This window comes from Hipposideros armiger, unplaced genomic scaffold, assembly GCF_001890085.2.
Source record: "Hipposideros armiger isolate ML-2016 unplaced genomic scaffold, ASM189008v1 scaffold_201, whole genome shotgun sequence".
NCBI classification, from domain to species: Eukaryota; Metazoa; Chordata; class Mammalia; order Chiroptera; family Hipposideridae; genus Hipposideros; species Hipposideros armiger.
This window is the reverse complement of record NW_017731551.1, coordinates 1654931-1668195: the sequence shown is the minus strand read 5'-3', so window position 1 is coordinate 1668195 and position 13265 is coordinate 1654931. Positions and strand designations below refer to the sequence as shown.

At 46.2% G+C, this 13265-nt stretch overlaps 1 protein-coding gene across 1 annotated transcript in view; it reads left to right on the top strand.

Moving 5' to 3' along the window:
- The window catches only part of LOC109388515 (V-type proton ATPase 116 kDa subunit a-like), a 76789-nt gene extending 63524 nt beyond the window's left edge, over positions 1-13265 (top strand). The window contains exons 17-22 of the mRNA XM_019653241.1: positions 1-190; positions 3628-3729; positions 5828-5956; positions 9346-9463; positions 11074-11245; positions 12133-13265. Of these exons, the coding sequence (XP_019508786.1) occupies positions 1-190; positions 3628-3729; positions 5828-5956; positions 9346-9463; positions 11074-11245; positions 12133-12226 (805 nt within the window). The 3' untranslated portion in view covers positions 12227-13265. The remainder of the gene's footprint in view (positions 191-3627; positions 3730-5827; positions 5957-9345; positions 9464-11073; positions 11246-12132) is intronic.

The following is a 13265-nucleotide window of genomic DNA, read 5'->3' as shown; positions in this document are numbered from 1 at the left end:
TCTGCAATTTATTCCTGAGATGATTTTTATGCTGTGCCTGTTTGGATACCTGGTTTTCATGATCATTTTCAAATGGTGCCACTATGATGTCCATGTGTCCCGGAAAGCCCCAAGTATCCTCATCCACTTCATCAATATGTTTATGTTTAACTATCGCGACTCTTCAAACGTGCCCCTGTACCAACATCAGGTATTCCTGGCTTGCTTTCTTCTTCCATGCGCTTGATTATGTCAGATCTCTCTCATACTCTTGAGTATTGCAGAATAATTACGGTATTTGTGCCATTGAGCCCTCTTTGCACCCGGTCAAGGGTGGTAGGGGCTTTACATTTCAGAACTTGTATTAAATGAGTTACAGGGCTGAGGGCAGTGTGATGGAGCAGCTCCGGTTATTCCTGCCTGGGTAATGCATGAGAAGGGTATTGCTGTGGGCTGGGAAATGGACTTGTACGTTGTCTGGGAAGAAAGAAACATGAATCCTTCCAATTGATGGGGTTGAGACTGTAAATGCTCCACGTAAAATATGATCATCCTTTATTCTGAAAGTAAGCTCTAGGGAAGGTTCCCAAGAAAGAAAATAGAAATAGAGTCTAGAAGTGAAGTCCCTTTGTCCACACTGGTAGTGGGTTTCTGGAAAACTGGCCCGAACTCAGGCTCCCCTGTGAGCATATGTGGCTCGTTGGAGGTGCTGCTGCTGCTTTTCGTGGACCGTGCCTCCCAACAGTTGGGAAGGCACCATTCTGATTTCTTCCATTTCTTTCAGCCTCATGATCAACTTAATATTTTTATTTTTAAAAGAATAAATGTCCCTTGGGAGCTAGATATACATATAAGTCAGCGACTAATTCTTTGGTAACCCAAATAATGTTTTTCCTCTGGCCTCTCCCAGTGACTAACTTGATTATATTGCTTGAAGGTAGGTTTTCACAAAAGGAAGACCCACTTCTATAGCTTGTGGTTCCTCTGGGTCAAGCTCTACGGCTAGTTTCCCAATGCCAGGCGACCCTGTGGTGTACCTGTTACCCGAGTATGATTGCTTATCTGGGGCGTCCTAGGGAAAGCCATAGTCCTCCTATGGCCATGCACGTCCCCATAAGCATGATTCCTAGTTGTGACCTCTTCCCCTACAAATAATAAGGAGAAAACACGTGACAGGGCATTTTTTTTATGAAACAAAATAAGGAATGATTTTAGGTAAGAACCAGGAAGACCTATACTACTACTTCTTCTTCTTCTTCTTCTTTTTTTTTTAAAGATTTTATTGGGGAATTGTGAGAGGGGAACAGTTCTGGGGAATTGGGGAAGGGGACCAGCCAAGTTGTTGTTCTTCAGTCTTCGTTGTGGAGGGCGCCAGTCGCCATCTGGCTTCCTGTCGGCACCTCATGGCCTCTAAGCTCAAGGTGCTGTGTTCAATCTTAGTTGCGGGTGGGCGTAGCCACCATCCCATGTGGGAGTCGAACCAGAAGCCTTGTTGTTAAGAGCGCACGGTCTATCCACTGAGCCATCTGGGCGGCAGCTCAGCTCAAGGTGGCCAGTTCAGTCTTAGTTGCGGGTGGGTATAGCTCACCACTGAACAGGCAATTTTGTCGTTACACCAGCTGAGCCATCCTGCCACCTGTTGGCAGCTCAGCAACAGCTCAGGCGCAGCATCATTGGCCCATGTGGGAATCAAACCGGCAGCCTGCTGCTCAGCTCGTGCTCTTAGGCCAACTCTTAACGAACTGAGCCACTCGGCCGGCCAAGGAAGACCTATACTTCTGAAAGCTCTCTTGTGAGCCGGCCAAGTGGCACAGTTGGTTAAGAGCTCGCTTGAAAGCTCTCTTGTGGTATTGCACCTCACTGTCATAGCACCTCTTGGTTATACATCAATGGTATCCTTGAACCAGCCCTAGGTTTTAGCATTAAACGAATGTTTTTGAAGGTTCATATGCTCACTGCTTGAGTCTGAATGAACATTTACTTGGATTTCCCAAACAGGTGTCTTTTAGGCAAAGGACTCAGATTCACCAAATGTTTCATGTGTCAATCACTCTTGTCATGAACACTGAAGCCCACACTTAGTCTGGAATATGCCCTGAGCATTGCACAGTCGATGGCGTTTCCAGCTTTTTTCTATTAAAAAAACATTTTTGGGAGTTGGCTGGTATCCCTAAGCCTAGTATGAAGATGAATTATCTTGACATGGTTTGAAGTTTCCATAACCTCATTTTGGGGTCAAACAGCTGGAAGAGACAATGGGAGTCGATAAATGCAGCCCCTTCTCAGCACTACCCTGGCTGTCTTGGTGCCACATTTGAATATTGAAGAGCAAGGGCAACAGATGAATATAAATCTGCAGTTGCTTTGTTCATCATGAAGGGGAAAGCCTTATTTAAAATTGGACAGTCCATTCCTCGTCCCCTTTTGAGCCTTCAAGTGGAGGAGGGTTATCAGGGGAATCCTTGTTACCATTGGGATAATAAGTTGCCTCGCTAAGAGCTCGGCCAGAACAGTTGAAGAAATGTCACGGCTGAAGGACCTTTTTTTTTTTTTTCCTTTTACTCCGAGCCCCAAGTTCCCAGTCCTTTTCAGTAGGTCTGACCAAGCCTTCCTGGTTCTTTTGACGATAGCAGCTCTGAGTTACTCTTCAAAACTGGTGACTAGGGAACGTATGAAAGAAGAGATGGGGGTATGTGGATGTGGAAGGAAATAGTACCAGGATCCTTAAATGGGATGGCTCCTGGGTTTCAAGAGAGACATAAAGACCACAGTTGTCTCATTCCAAAGGGCGTTGTGAGAGAGAGACATGGAAGAGAGTTCAACATAGGTTTCCCAGAACCCATTAGGTAACTTACCCACAATGAGAGGATGCATCCGGCGGACATTGTGCGGGATTTTTTTTTTTTTGGTATGTTGAGTATAGCAGGTATTTACTTAAAAATTCCAACTAGTTAATTTTTTATTTTTTAAAATTATACAAAAGTAGTATATGTTTATTGTAGACATTAAGAAAATAAAAAGTAAATTATATATACACATGTATAATTTTAAAAAAAATTAAATTCACTGGGGTAATTGGTTCATAACAGGAAAGAACGATTTTTTTTTTTTTGAAAGAGAGAGCGAGAAACAGCAAGTGAGCTGAGATCATTGTCCTGTACTGGAAATATATAATTACTGATTGAGATAATGCCTGTGCCTTAAAGTGACCCCAGGACTTTGGGTTACTACAAAGTGACTGGTAAAACCATGGGGCCGGCCACACCTTTCATCCAAAGCTAGGGGCTAACTGTTCCCATGGAACAGAGTTAAAGGGACAAGGGACAAATAAAGTTGCCCTTATGATGGGTCTCATGAGTAGTACTTGTTCAAATGACTGGTTACGTATGGTATGGCTGTATATTAAGAATAAGGACTAAAGAGGGTGAGTTTCCAGTGCTGGCCCAGTATTCCAGTGGGAGCCACTGGACTGACAGTTTTCCATTGGCAGTTAGACTGTTCAAGGTATGAAGGTGACTGAATTCACTGAAATGCTTTAGAGCGCTCAAAATACAATGCAACCGAGATGACCCATATTTAGCATTGTTATACTAAGTATGCTGTGCGGTTTCCTTAAAGTGATCGGAACTTACCATTTTGTTCTTGCAGCAAGAAGTCCAAACTTTCTTTGTTATTATGGCTTTGATTTCTGTGCCATGGATGCTTCTGATTAAGCCGTTAATTCTTAGAGCCAATTATCGGAAAGCCCAGGTAAGAGCCATTCGTTTCAATTCACTCGCTGTGGGTAGGAATGTGGGTCCCTTAGAAATAGAAATCTGGGGTTCAGAGAGAATGGTGGGCTTACCAGGGCCTGCAGGACAGTAGAGAGATGAGTAACTGGCCTTCCCCAAGTATGTGTCCTTCTGCACAGTCCGACTTTTCCCAGGGGCCTTTTTAGTTCCAGCAAAATACTCTATTAACGGCAAGCATGTTTGAATCTCATGTCTTGCAAGATTTGCTTGGGGCGCGCACGTGTGCGCGCGCGCTATATGATATTCCCTTGCACCGATATACGACAGTTTAGTTCCTCTTCACATATTGATAGTGATTTAGCTTGTTTTCAGCTTTAGTAATTACAAACACTGTTGCTATAAACATCTTTGTGCATGTCTTGTGGCACATGTGTCTTTAGAAAGTTGCAAGTAACTCATTTTAAAATTGATTACTATTTTGTTTCTGACAGTGCCCAGCTCAACCATTGTGAGATGCTTAGTTAAGGGGACTGCAAAGTATATTTTGACTGGGGAACAAGAGTCGCTGAGATTCACCAAGTCTAGTATCATGCTGCTTTCTGCAAAACTATTCCCGTTCATTGTAACCAATTCCGGGATATGACCAGAAAAGGCAAGAATTAGGGATGGAAAGGGAGAAACTATCTTCTGTTTCTTTGTTGGTATTTTTTTCCTTAAGATAAAGAGGAGAGAAAATAGGATTTCAAGAAGACAAAGTCTTGTTAACTTGAGTCACGTCCCTCATCAAAGGACAAGGAACCCACGTGGCCAAGGGGAAAGGCTTACCCTGAATCCTCCCTTGGTACCCAGAACCCTGGAATTCCTGTCCAGATGGACTCAAGCCCACTTCCAGGCCCTAAAAGGGCCAACCACACCACTGGCATGGGTACCACTAGGCCCTGTTTGTGGGGAGTGTGGGTGGAATGTGGATGTTGTGGGAGAGCGTGCCTGCAGGTGTGCACGGAAGACCCTTGTACTGTGGGGTGGAGCCAGAGGTGATAACGAAAGGATGGCACACCCATGGTACCGGGCCAGCTCTCCTGAGACTCTGAATTTGAACCTGGCCTTGCAAGTTCTTATGAGGATTGATTGATCAAGATAGGAGGCTAGATGATCAAGATAGGAGGCTAGAGCATACTTTATTTAGGAGTTTGTTGGCTTGATGTGTAACTTTTCAATATTTAAACATGTGGCATGCAGACTTCCATCATGACCTCTGCCTAGGGCCCTGCACATATTAGGTGCAGACTCGCTAAAGAAAGAAAGGTGAAGATACCCAAGCCGTGACATCAGTCTAGGAAAAACTATGGACATTAAGTTTCACAGCAACTTGAAAGAAATGTTCTATTGAAATTCACAGATAAAACCGGGCCAAATGGAATGGTGACTACACCTAGATTTTTTTTTTCAGCTATTTTTATAAAATGCTGTTTTTATTTTAAAAGTATATTTGTGTTGGAAAAGTCATTGTCTGCTCCATCCTCACAACCTAATCACCTCCCAAAGGCCCCACCTTCTAAAACTATCATCTTTGGGGGTTAGGATTGCAAGCTAGGAATTTTGGTGAGGGACACAAACCTTCAGACCATAGCAATCACTAATGTCCTAATTTTGCCTGTAGAAATCTGAGTGTTTAGGTCACAAGGCTATGTATGTCGAAGCTACAACTGATGATTTCATGACTGTATTTTTTAAACAATAGAAAGGCACTCCTACACATGCACTGGTTTACCTTAAAGACCGAATCATTTGGCACCTTGTGCAGCACGTGGTCTGGAATCAGAGTGCTTGGGTTTGAATCCTGGCTTTGCTGCTCACAAGCCTTACCAGCTGTGTGACCTTGGGCACGTTTCTTCACCTTTCTGTGCTGTAGCTCACCTCTGTAAAAACGGTATAATTGTGCTTACATAAAAAGACAGTTATTAAGGCACAATATTATCTATATTGAGATAATATAGAGCTTAGAACAGTGTCTGGTAGGTAGCTAATATTTAATGGGAGCCTTTATTTTGGATAGAATTGTTGTGAGTCTGATTCTAAGGGTGAATTTAGCACTTCATTTCCTTGCTTGATGACAGCTGCAGGGATCCATGATCCAAGGACACGCCACTGAGGACATGGAAGGTGACAGCTCCAACGCTTCCTTGCGTGGTGACCAGGGGGCTTCTGCAGGTGCCCATGGGGCCCAGGATGACCACGAAGAGGAGGTATTTGGGACTCAGTATCCTACGGAGACTTCCCAGTTTGTACAGATTCTAGAAGCAGACCTGGTCAGGGGCGATAGTCAAATATTGAAGAGCAGCACCCGCCCATCAGAATAAACTTAGGCAGTAGAGCTGTGAGTGTCGGGAGGACCCTGCGGTGGCAGCCCTGGAATTGTTGAGTCTTGTGAAGTTGGGGAGGTCCTATGGGAAGGGGAGCACCTATGAGGATCAGAGCAACAGCTACTCACCCACTAATCTAGGAGTACTGTAATACCTTAGCACACGTGCTGCTGTATCTGTGAGTGTGAGGTGAGTGTCAGCATTCAGATCTGGTGACCTTGGAGGCCCTCAATGTCACGGAGGCCTCCTTGGCTCAGAACTGGGCCCCTGGGAGTCACCCACATTTATCGTAAGCTTTCCCATCAGTGTCCCTCAAACCGTGAGAGCAGAGCCCAAATCTAGCCCTAGATACTGGAGCAAAAAGGGGGTGATTTTATTCCCAGTCCTCCTCCCCGGCGTAGCAGGCACAGCTGCCATCACCTCCTCCTGCACCCCGGCTCTGTCATGACCTTGTTGACTGATGGTTGTAACATTATCGGCCTCTCCTGTGAATTCAGGGTTTGTTTGATTCTGTCCTCCCTCTCTGACTCTTTCTGTCCAAGGGCAGCCACCCCCCCTCTCAGGAGTGTGCCCCATTTTCCCAGACGGAGGCAGGCAGCTGGCTGTTTTTCTACCATGATTGAAGTCACCCACAATCCGCACCTGGTTGGGGGTTTTTCCCTGGAGCTCTTTTCTGATTCTGGAGTGAGGACAGGGTTCCTGTGAGGCCTGAGAGGTTCTGCAAGGAGCTCCATTTGTGATGTTAATTACTAGAGAAAGAAAAAATCATTTGAACTAACGATGGTCCATTAGAATTAATGAAAAATCTGGATGATGGAAATTTTTTCCTGCAAAATTCTAGGCATAGGGTAGTGGCTACTGATATGACTAAATCAGTCAGACCTGCTGGAATGTTTTAGAATCCAACCCACACATCTTTGGACTCACTAAGTCCCAGCCTGGTTAGTATAAACTCCTTCAGCTATTTTTCTCACGCCACCTCTGCCATGAATTCGCTGTCCTTGTTTGGGCAACGTACGGGTCCGTTTGTATGCTCCTTCCCGCAGGTATAATCACGCATGGGTCTCCCATCACAAGGCAAATATAGGCTTGGCTCTCCTTCCCCCTCAAAGTCCTCCCCCACCTCTGTCCTCACCAGGAATTAGCCAAACTCAAGGTGAAGGGCACAGTTCTCCAGACTGCCAAGTCTGCCCAACACTTCTGACACTAGCCACAAGTTTGGGGGGCCTCCAGGACCACCCTCATTCAGACCAGCCAGTTATAAATTCAGGGTCCTCTCAGACTTCCTCAGGTTCAATAATTTATCGACTGACTCATGGAACTCAGGAAAGTGCTGTACTTACAATGACAGTTTGGTGGTAGAACCAGTCAGACAAAGAGGCACATAGGCAGAATCCACTCGGAGGGCTCCACATGTCAAGCTTCTGTGTCCTTAGCAATGTATGACTCTCCCAGCGTTGACATGGGGCAGTACGCGCACAGCATTGCCAGCCCAGGAAGCTCACCTGGGCTTCAGTGTCCTATGTTTTATTGGAGTTTCATTATGCAGGCTTGATTGAGCAGGCGGTTGTACTCAACCGCTAGCTCCTTCCTCTCCCTGGAGATGGGGCTGGTAACACTGCTTCCAAGTCTCAACTCTCTAACCACACAGGGTTGGTCTTTCGGGTGTGGTCAGCCCCCACATGAAGGATCAGATGTGGTCCCAGGGGCTCACCAAAAAGAACCAAGATGTTTCTTTCACGTGGGAAATGCCAAGGGTTTAGAGGTTGCCTCCCAGGGGCCAGGACAAAGCTGGACCTCTCTTTGGACAGGGTAAATTCTTCACTACACATTATTGCTTTATTCTGACTGTCTCTGCCCCCTCTCCCTCTGCCCGCCCCCACCCTTCAATTCCTCCCAGCTGTTTTCATTGCTGAATTGAGAGGCGTTGACTTTTGTCTCTTCTCCGCAGCATCTGACATAGTTGAGCACACACTCAGTTCCTTCCTGGGTCTCTCTCCATCCTTGACTGCAGCCATGTGGCTCCCCCTGGTTCATTGATCTTTTCTTTTCAACAGCAGTTGCTTTCTTATCTCAGGATGAAGATGTTTCCCAAGGCTAGGAGCTCTACTTCATATCATCTTCCCCTTGTAGATATTCTCAGTCCTCACTCCCAGTGTCAGTCCTCCCACAGGTGAGGCCCCAGGTGTCCCTGTCCAGCCTGGACTTTTCTTCTGAGCCTGTTCTGCCTCTACTGTTGTGTGCTGAGATCCTACGCTAATGGGCAGCTATCACCCGGAATGCAACCTGTCTGAGAATCGACTACTCATCTCATTCCCCAGTTTCTCCATTTCTGTCACTGCCATTCATTTAGCTACTCAGACTCAAGAACCTCAGAGCCCTGTGTAACCCTGACCCGACTGGGTAGGGGACCTTTTTCTGTGTTCCCACAATCCTGCTGCATTCTTGATGACCACACTTCCTGTACTGTTGGATGGTAACTGTCCATTTGCGCGTTCTCCCCATTAGACTCTGAGCTCCTTGAGAGAAGAGCCTGTTTCCCCCACAGAGTCAGAGGGCATGAAGGAAACGATGAGTGATTGCCGTCTTTGCGCTGTCTCGTCTCCCCTCATTAACTGGATTATTAAGCTGATCCACAAACTGGCTTTGTATAGGCTATCCCTTCCCTGATCCATTTTGCAACCAGATTAACCTTCCTCCAAATATGTATTTCCTCCTGCCACTTTCGATTCAGATGCTTTTTATGATTCTTCATTGACTCTTGGTTGTTTTCTCAACTCTGTCCATTGTTGGCCTTTCCTGAAACTTCATACCTGCCTATGTACTGTTTTCTGCACCTCACCTACCCAAGAGTCCAGTTCCAGCCGCATTGTTTTTCCCCCAAACTTGCCCTCATGATGTCCCCTCCCTAGCGGCCTTTTCCTTACCAGGAGTCATTGTCTTTACCAGGAACGATCTTGTTTCTCTTTGACCTCTGACCTTTCCCCATCCTCACAGCACACATCTCACCTCCTGTGACGACTCCCCTTACCAACCAATCTCTCTTCTTCTGTGAACCTTTTCAACTATTTCTGGGAAATGTTACTACACGTACCAAACCCTACGTTGTGCTGCTCATTTTCTCTCTACAGTATATTAATGCTTATTTTCCCCTAGTTCAACTGGAACTGTCTTAATAGTGGACCCTTGTCTTATTGGTCTGTGTGTCATTTGTAGCACGCCTTTTCTGTAGAAAGCACTGAATGCAATAGAATAAAAACCCTCTCTTTCAGTTCAATTTTGGAGACATATTTGTGCATCAGGCCATCCACACGATTGAGTACTGCCTGGGCTGCATTTCCAACACAGCCTCTTACCTCCGGCTCTGGGCCCTCAGCCTGGCCCATGCAGGTGAGTGAGGCCCCCATCAGGGCCATGATCAGAGGCCACGTGCTGGTAGGTAGAAGTGCCTTCTCTATGGGTTATTTCTGGAAACTTTGGCTCTGTAATGACTCTTCTTTCTTAGGAATAAGTCACTTTTTTCCCCAGTGGGTCTGGCTTTATATTGCTGGAGGGGTTCCCCTCCGTATCAGTTTCCTGTTGCTGCTATAACAAATGGCTACCAACTTAACAACTTGAATCATTAGAAATTTACTCTTAAGCGTTCTGGAGACCAGAAGTCTGAAAATCAAGGTGTCAGCTGGGCTGGGTTCCTTCTGGGACCTCTAGGGGGAGAAGCCATTTCCTTGTCTTTTCTAGTGTCTAGAGGCCTCCTGCATTTCTTGGCTTGTGGGCTCATCACTCTACTATCTGCTTCTGTCATTACATCTCCTTTTTCTCTAAGCTCTGACTCTCCTGCCTTTCTCTTATAAGGACCCTTGTGGCTACAGTGGGCCAACTGGATAATTCAATGTAACCTCTTTATCTCAGCCTTCTTAATCCTATCTGCAAAGCCCCCTTTGCCATGTAATGTTAACATTTTCACAGGTTCTTAGGATTAGGATGTGGGCATCTTTGGGGGGAATTCACCTTCAGAGAAGGCCTGCTTCGATTGTGAGAATTGGCGGGAGGTGGGCCAATTGGCTGCCCATTGAATTGACCCACAGTGGTACTCACCACAGTGGTGAATTCACAGCCATCCGGGGTCAGGCCAGCCCCAGTAATCCAATTGTAGTAACAATCCAAGCCCCAGAGTTGACCTAAGTCTGGAATCCTGACTCACCAACCTGCCTTGTAAGACCCTTCCTATCTTTTCCTGCTTCTCCAGCCTTGTCTCTTGGGATTTCTCTCAGTGCCCACTGGTCCCTGCACCTGCCCATTTCATATGCAGTGGCTACGAGGAACTGTGCCCCAGCTCCTGAAGATGCCACACTCTCTGGAACCCTCTGTGTGTTCGCCCTGCAGCTCCTTTGTCTGAAATATTCCTTCTTCTTTTACTCTCTCCTCACCTGATACCTTAATTCCTCCTTCAGAACTCAGCCCAAATGGCACCCCCCACCCCTGGGAACCTTCCTCCCTGGTCCCCAGTCCGGAGGTTGCCCTCATGCTGGGTCCTGGGCGTTCCCTTATATCCCAGCACTTTTTGTAACCCCATCATGAGGACCCCACCTTTATGACCTCTCTAAACCCTAATCACCTCCCAAAGGCCCCATCTCCAAATACTGCCATTTTGTAGGGGTGGGTGCAGACACAAAGATCCAGTCCATAGCCAGTCATATTACACATTTTCTTCTGTGTTTTGCTTCTTTGTTCGTTGGCATAACACTCTGTTACTCAGATTTATGTACGTTGCTGCTTCCGTTGTTGCATACTTTGCCACATGTATTTGCCCTCCTGATGGGAATTCCCCCACTGTGAACTCTCCCACTGTGTGGACCATCTCATGTGAGGCCATAGGGCACGCCCACCTGACTTCTCACCCAGGAGTGGAGATGTTGCATCCTAGGGCCTGCAGGCCCAGGACTTATCTGCATTTGCCAAATGAGCCCCATGGTTGAGAATGCTGCTCTTGCGTCTTGCAGAACTGTCTGAAGTCCTCTGGACCATGGTGATGAACATTGGCCTCCGCCTGCGGGGCTGGGGCGGCCTTGTCGGGGTCTTTATCATTTTTGCTGTATTTGCTGTCCTGACAGTCGCCATCCTGCTGGTCATGGAGGGACTCTCTGCTTTCCTGCACGCCCTGCGACTACACTGGTAAGAGTGGCCACCCGGCAGAAGCTTCGTGTGCTCTAGGGAGGGAGGACAGGGTGTAGGGCCAGGCAACTGGGCTCAAAGCCTGACTTGTGTGACATGAGCAATGTCACCTGTTGGTGTAACATTCAATGATGTCCTATAGGTGTGTATTTCATAGCTACCCTCTAATAAATGGTAGTTCCCATTTATACCTTCTCTTTTGAATTTCCATTCATTATATTACAGTGGGCTTCAAAATAAGGGACACCTCCAAGTGTTGGTAAGATGACAGATCTGAACTAGGCTCACAGAGAGCATGCTAAGCGAATATGGGAGCTTTTGCCCTTGGTGCTGAGTGCAGGAGTCGTACCCATAGAACAAGCTGCTATACTCTCCAGAAATTTGCAGCAGAAGGAGGGGACCCACAGGGAAGAAAGTGCTCCCAGGAGGCCCTTGCCATTCCCAGGTGTGCCCAGAACATCTGGACACAGCCTGTCTCGACCTTTCACTGATGCTTTCCACCTCCCTCTATGCCTGCTCTTCGTAAAGAAAATGTTTACACGTCACGTATTGAGTTGAGAATCACAGTGTCCTCTGTGTCAGGTTATAACATCATTTCTATCCCAGGGCTACCACTACTGTAGAACACACAGAACCACAGTTCTGTAAGGTTCTGTGTGTTCTGCAGTAGTGGTAGCCCTGGGATTTCAGATCAGGATGGAAACGAAACACCACATATACTCGTAACCTCGTGAAGCGATCTCCTCACGAGCCCATCAGACAAGGGTGCACGGGCGAAGGCTTGTTTGTGGGGTGCGGGGGGCCGGGTGGTGATGGTGTGGTGAGAGGCCACTGGCAGAGGCCTCTCGCTCTGTGTTTAATCCTCATTTTCTTGCCCCCAACAACAGGGTGGAGTTCCAAAACAAGTTCTACGTTGGGGCTGGTTACAAGTTTTCTCCATTCTCCTTTAAAAACATCCTGGAGGGGACAGCCGAGGAGTAGCTGCAGGTCTGACGGCTGCCGCCATCTTCTGCACCCGTCTCGGGTTTAACATCAGCCTGTGCGAGACGGTCATTGGAATGCTTGACCTCCACTAACCGGAGGCTGGAAAATATGGATTATTGATTGAGAAGCCTTGGAATTTGATATAATTTCACCATGTCATAGAACAACTACATTGGCAAGTCATTTCAGTCTCATGCGGGGTCTTAATTGTCAAAATACGAAAATGATGGAGAAATGTGAGGGGGCACTAAACTCATGTTTTCTTCCAAGATTTTGAGTACTATATTTAAGAGAATAAACTTCTAGGCGATGCATGTTTCCTTTCAGATGTCTTTATTCAACATTATTCCACAAAATTTAGTGTTGATAATTACAGGGCAAAGTGAAACAATATAGTTACGCAAACTAACCCAGGAGGATTATGCTTATTGTATTCCTTCATTTCCTGCTTCCTCAAACACCTTTTTTTCCTTGTCTGGGGCTAAGCTCTCCAAGATTAGGAACTTTCTCATGAGTTTTCACTCCAGGTGAGGAAGGACAGATAATGTTCTGTGTTGGATAAAGGGCTTACCCCGTGTGGCTCCCTACTTTGTTAAATCCTGTGGAATGAAGTGTGACAACATATCATCAATGACTTTGTTTATTCTCAAACCACATTATGCTGGAGTAACTGGAGAAATTGATTTGTGGGCATGGCAAGTTCTAGAAAATGACGTGCCAGATAGTGTGCGCCTTTCTTAGGGCACGTGGCTTGGTAAATTCCTACGAGCCAGGTGTAGAATAAGACTGTTCCAAATGGACACACAGACCAATGGAACAGAAGGGAGAGCCCAGAAATAAACCCACACATATGTGGGAAACTAATTTTTGACAAGGAGCCAAAAACATACAATAGAGAAAAGGAAGTTTCTTCAATAAATGGTGTTGGGGAAACTGGAAATCCACATCCGAAAGAATGAACTAGACTGCTGTCTGACACCATACACAAAATTAAAATGGATTAAAGCCTTGAATCTAAGGCTGAAACAATAAAATA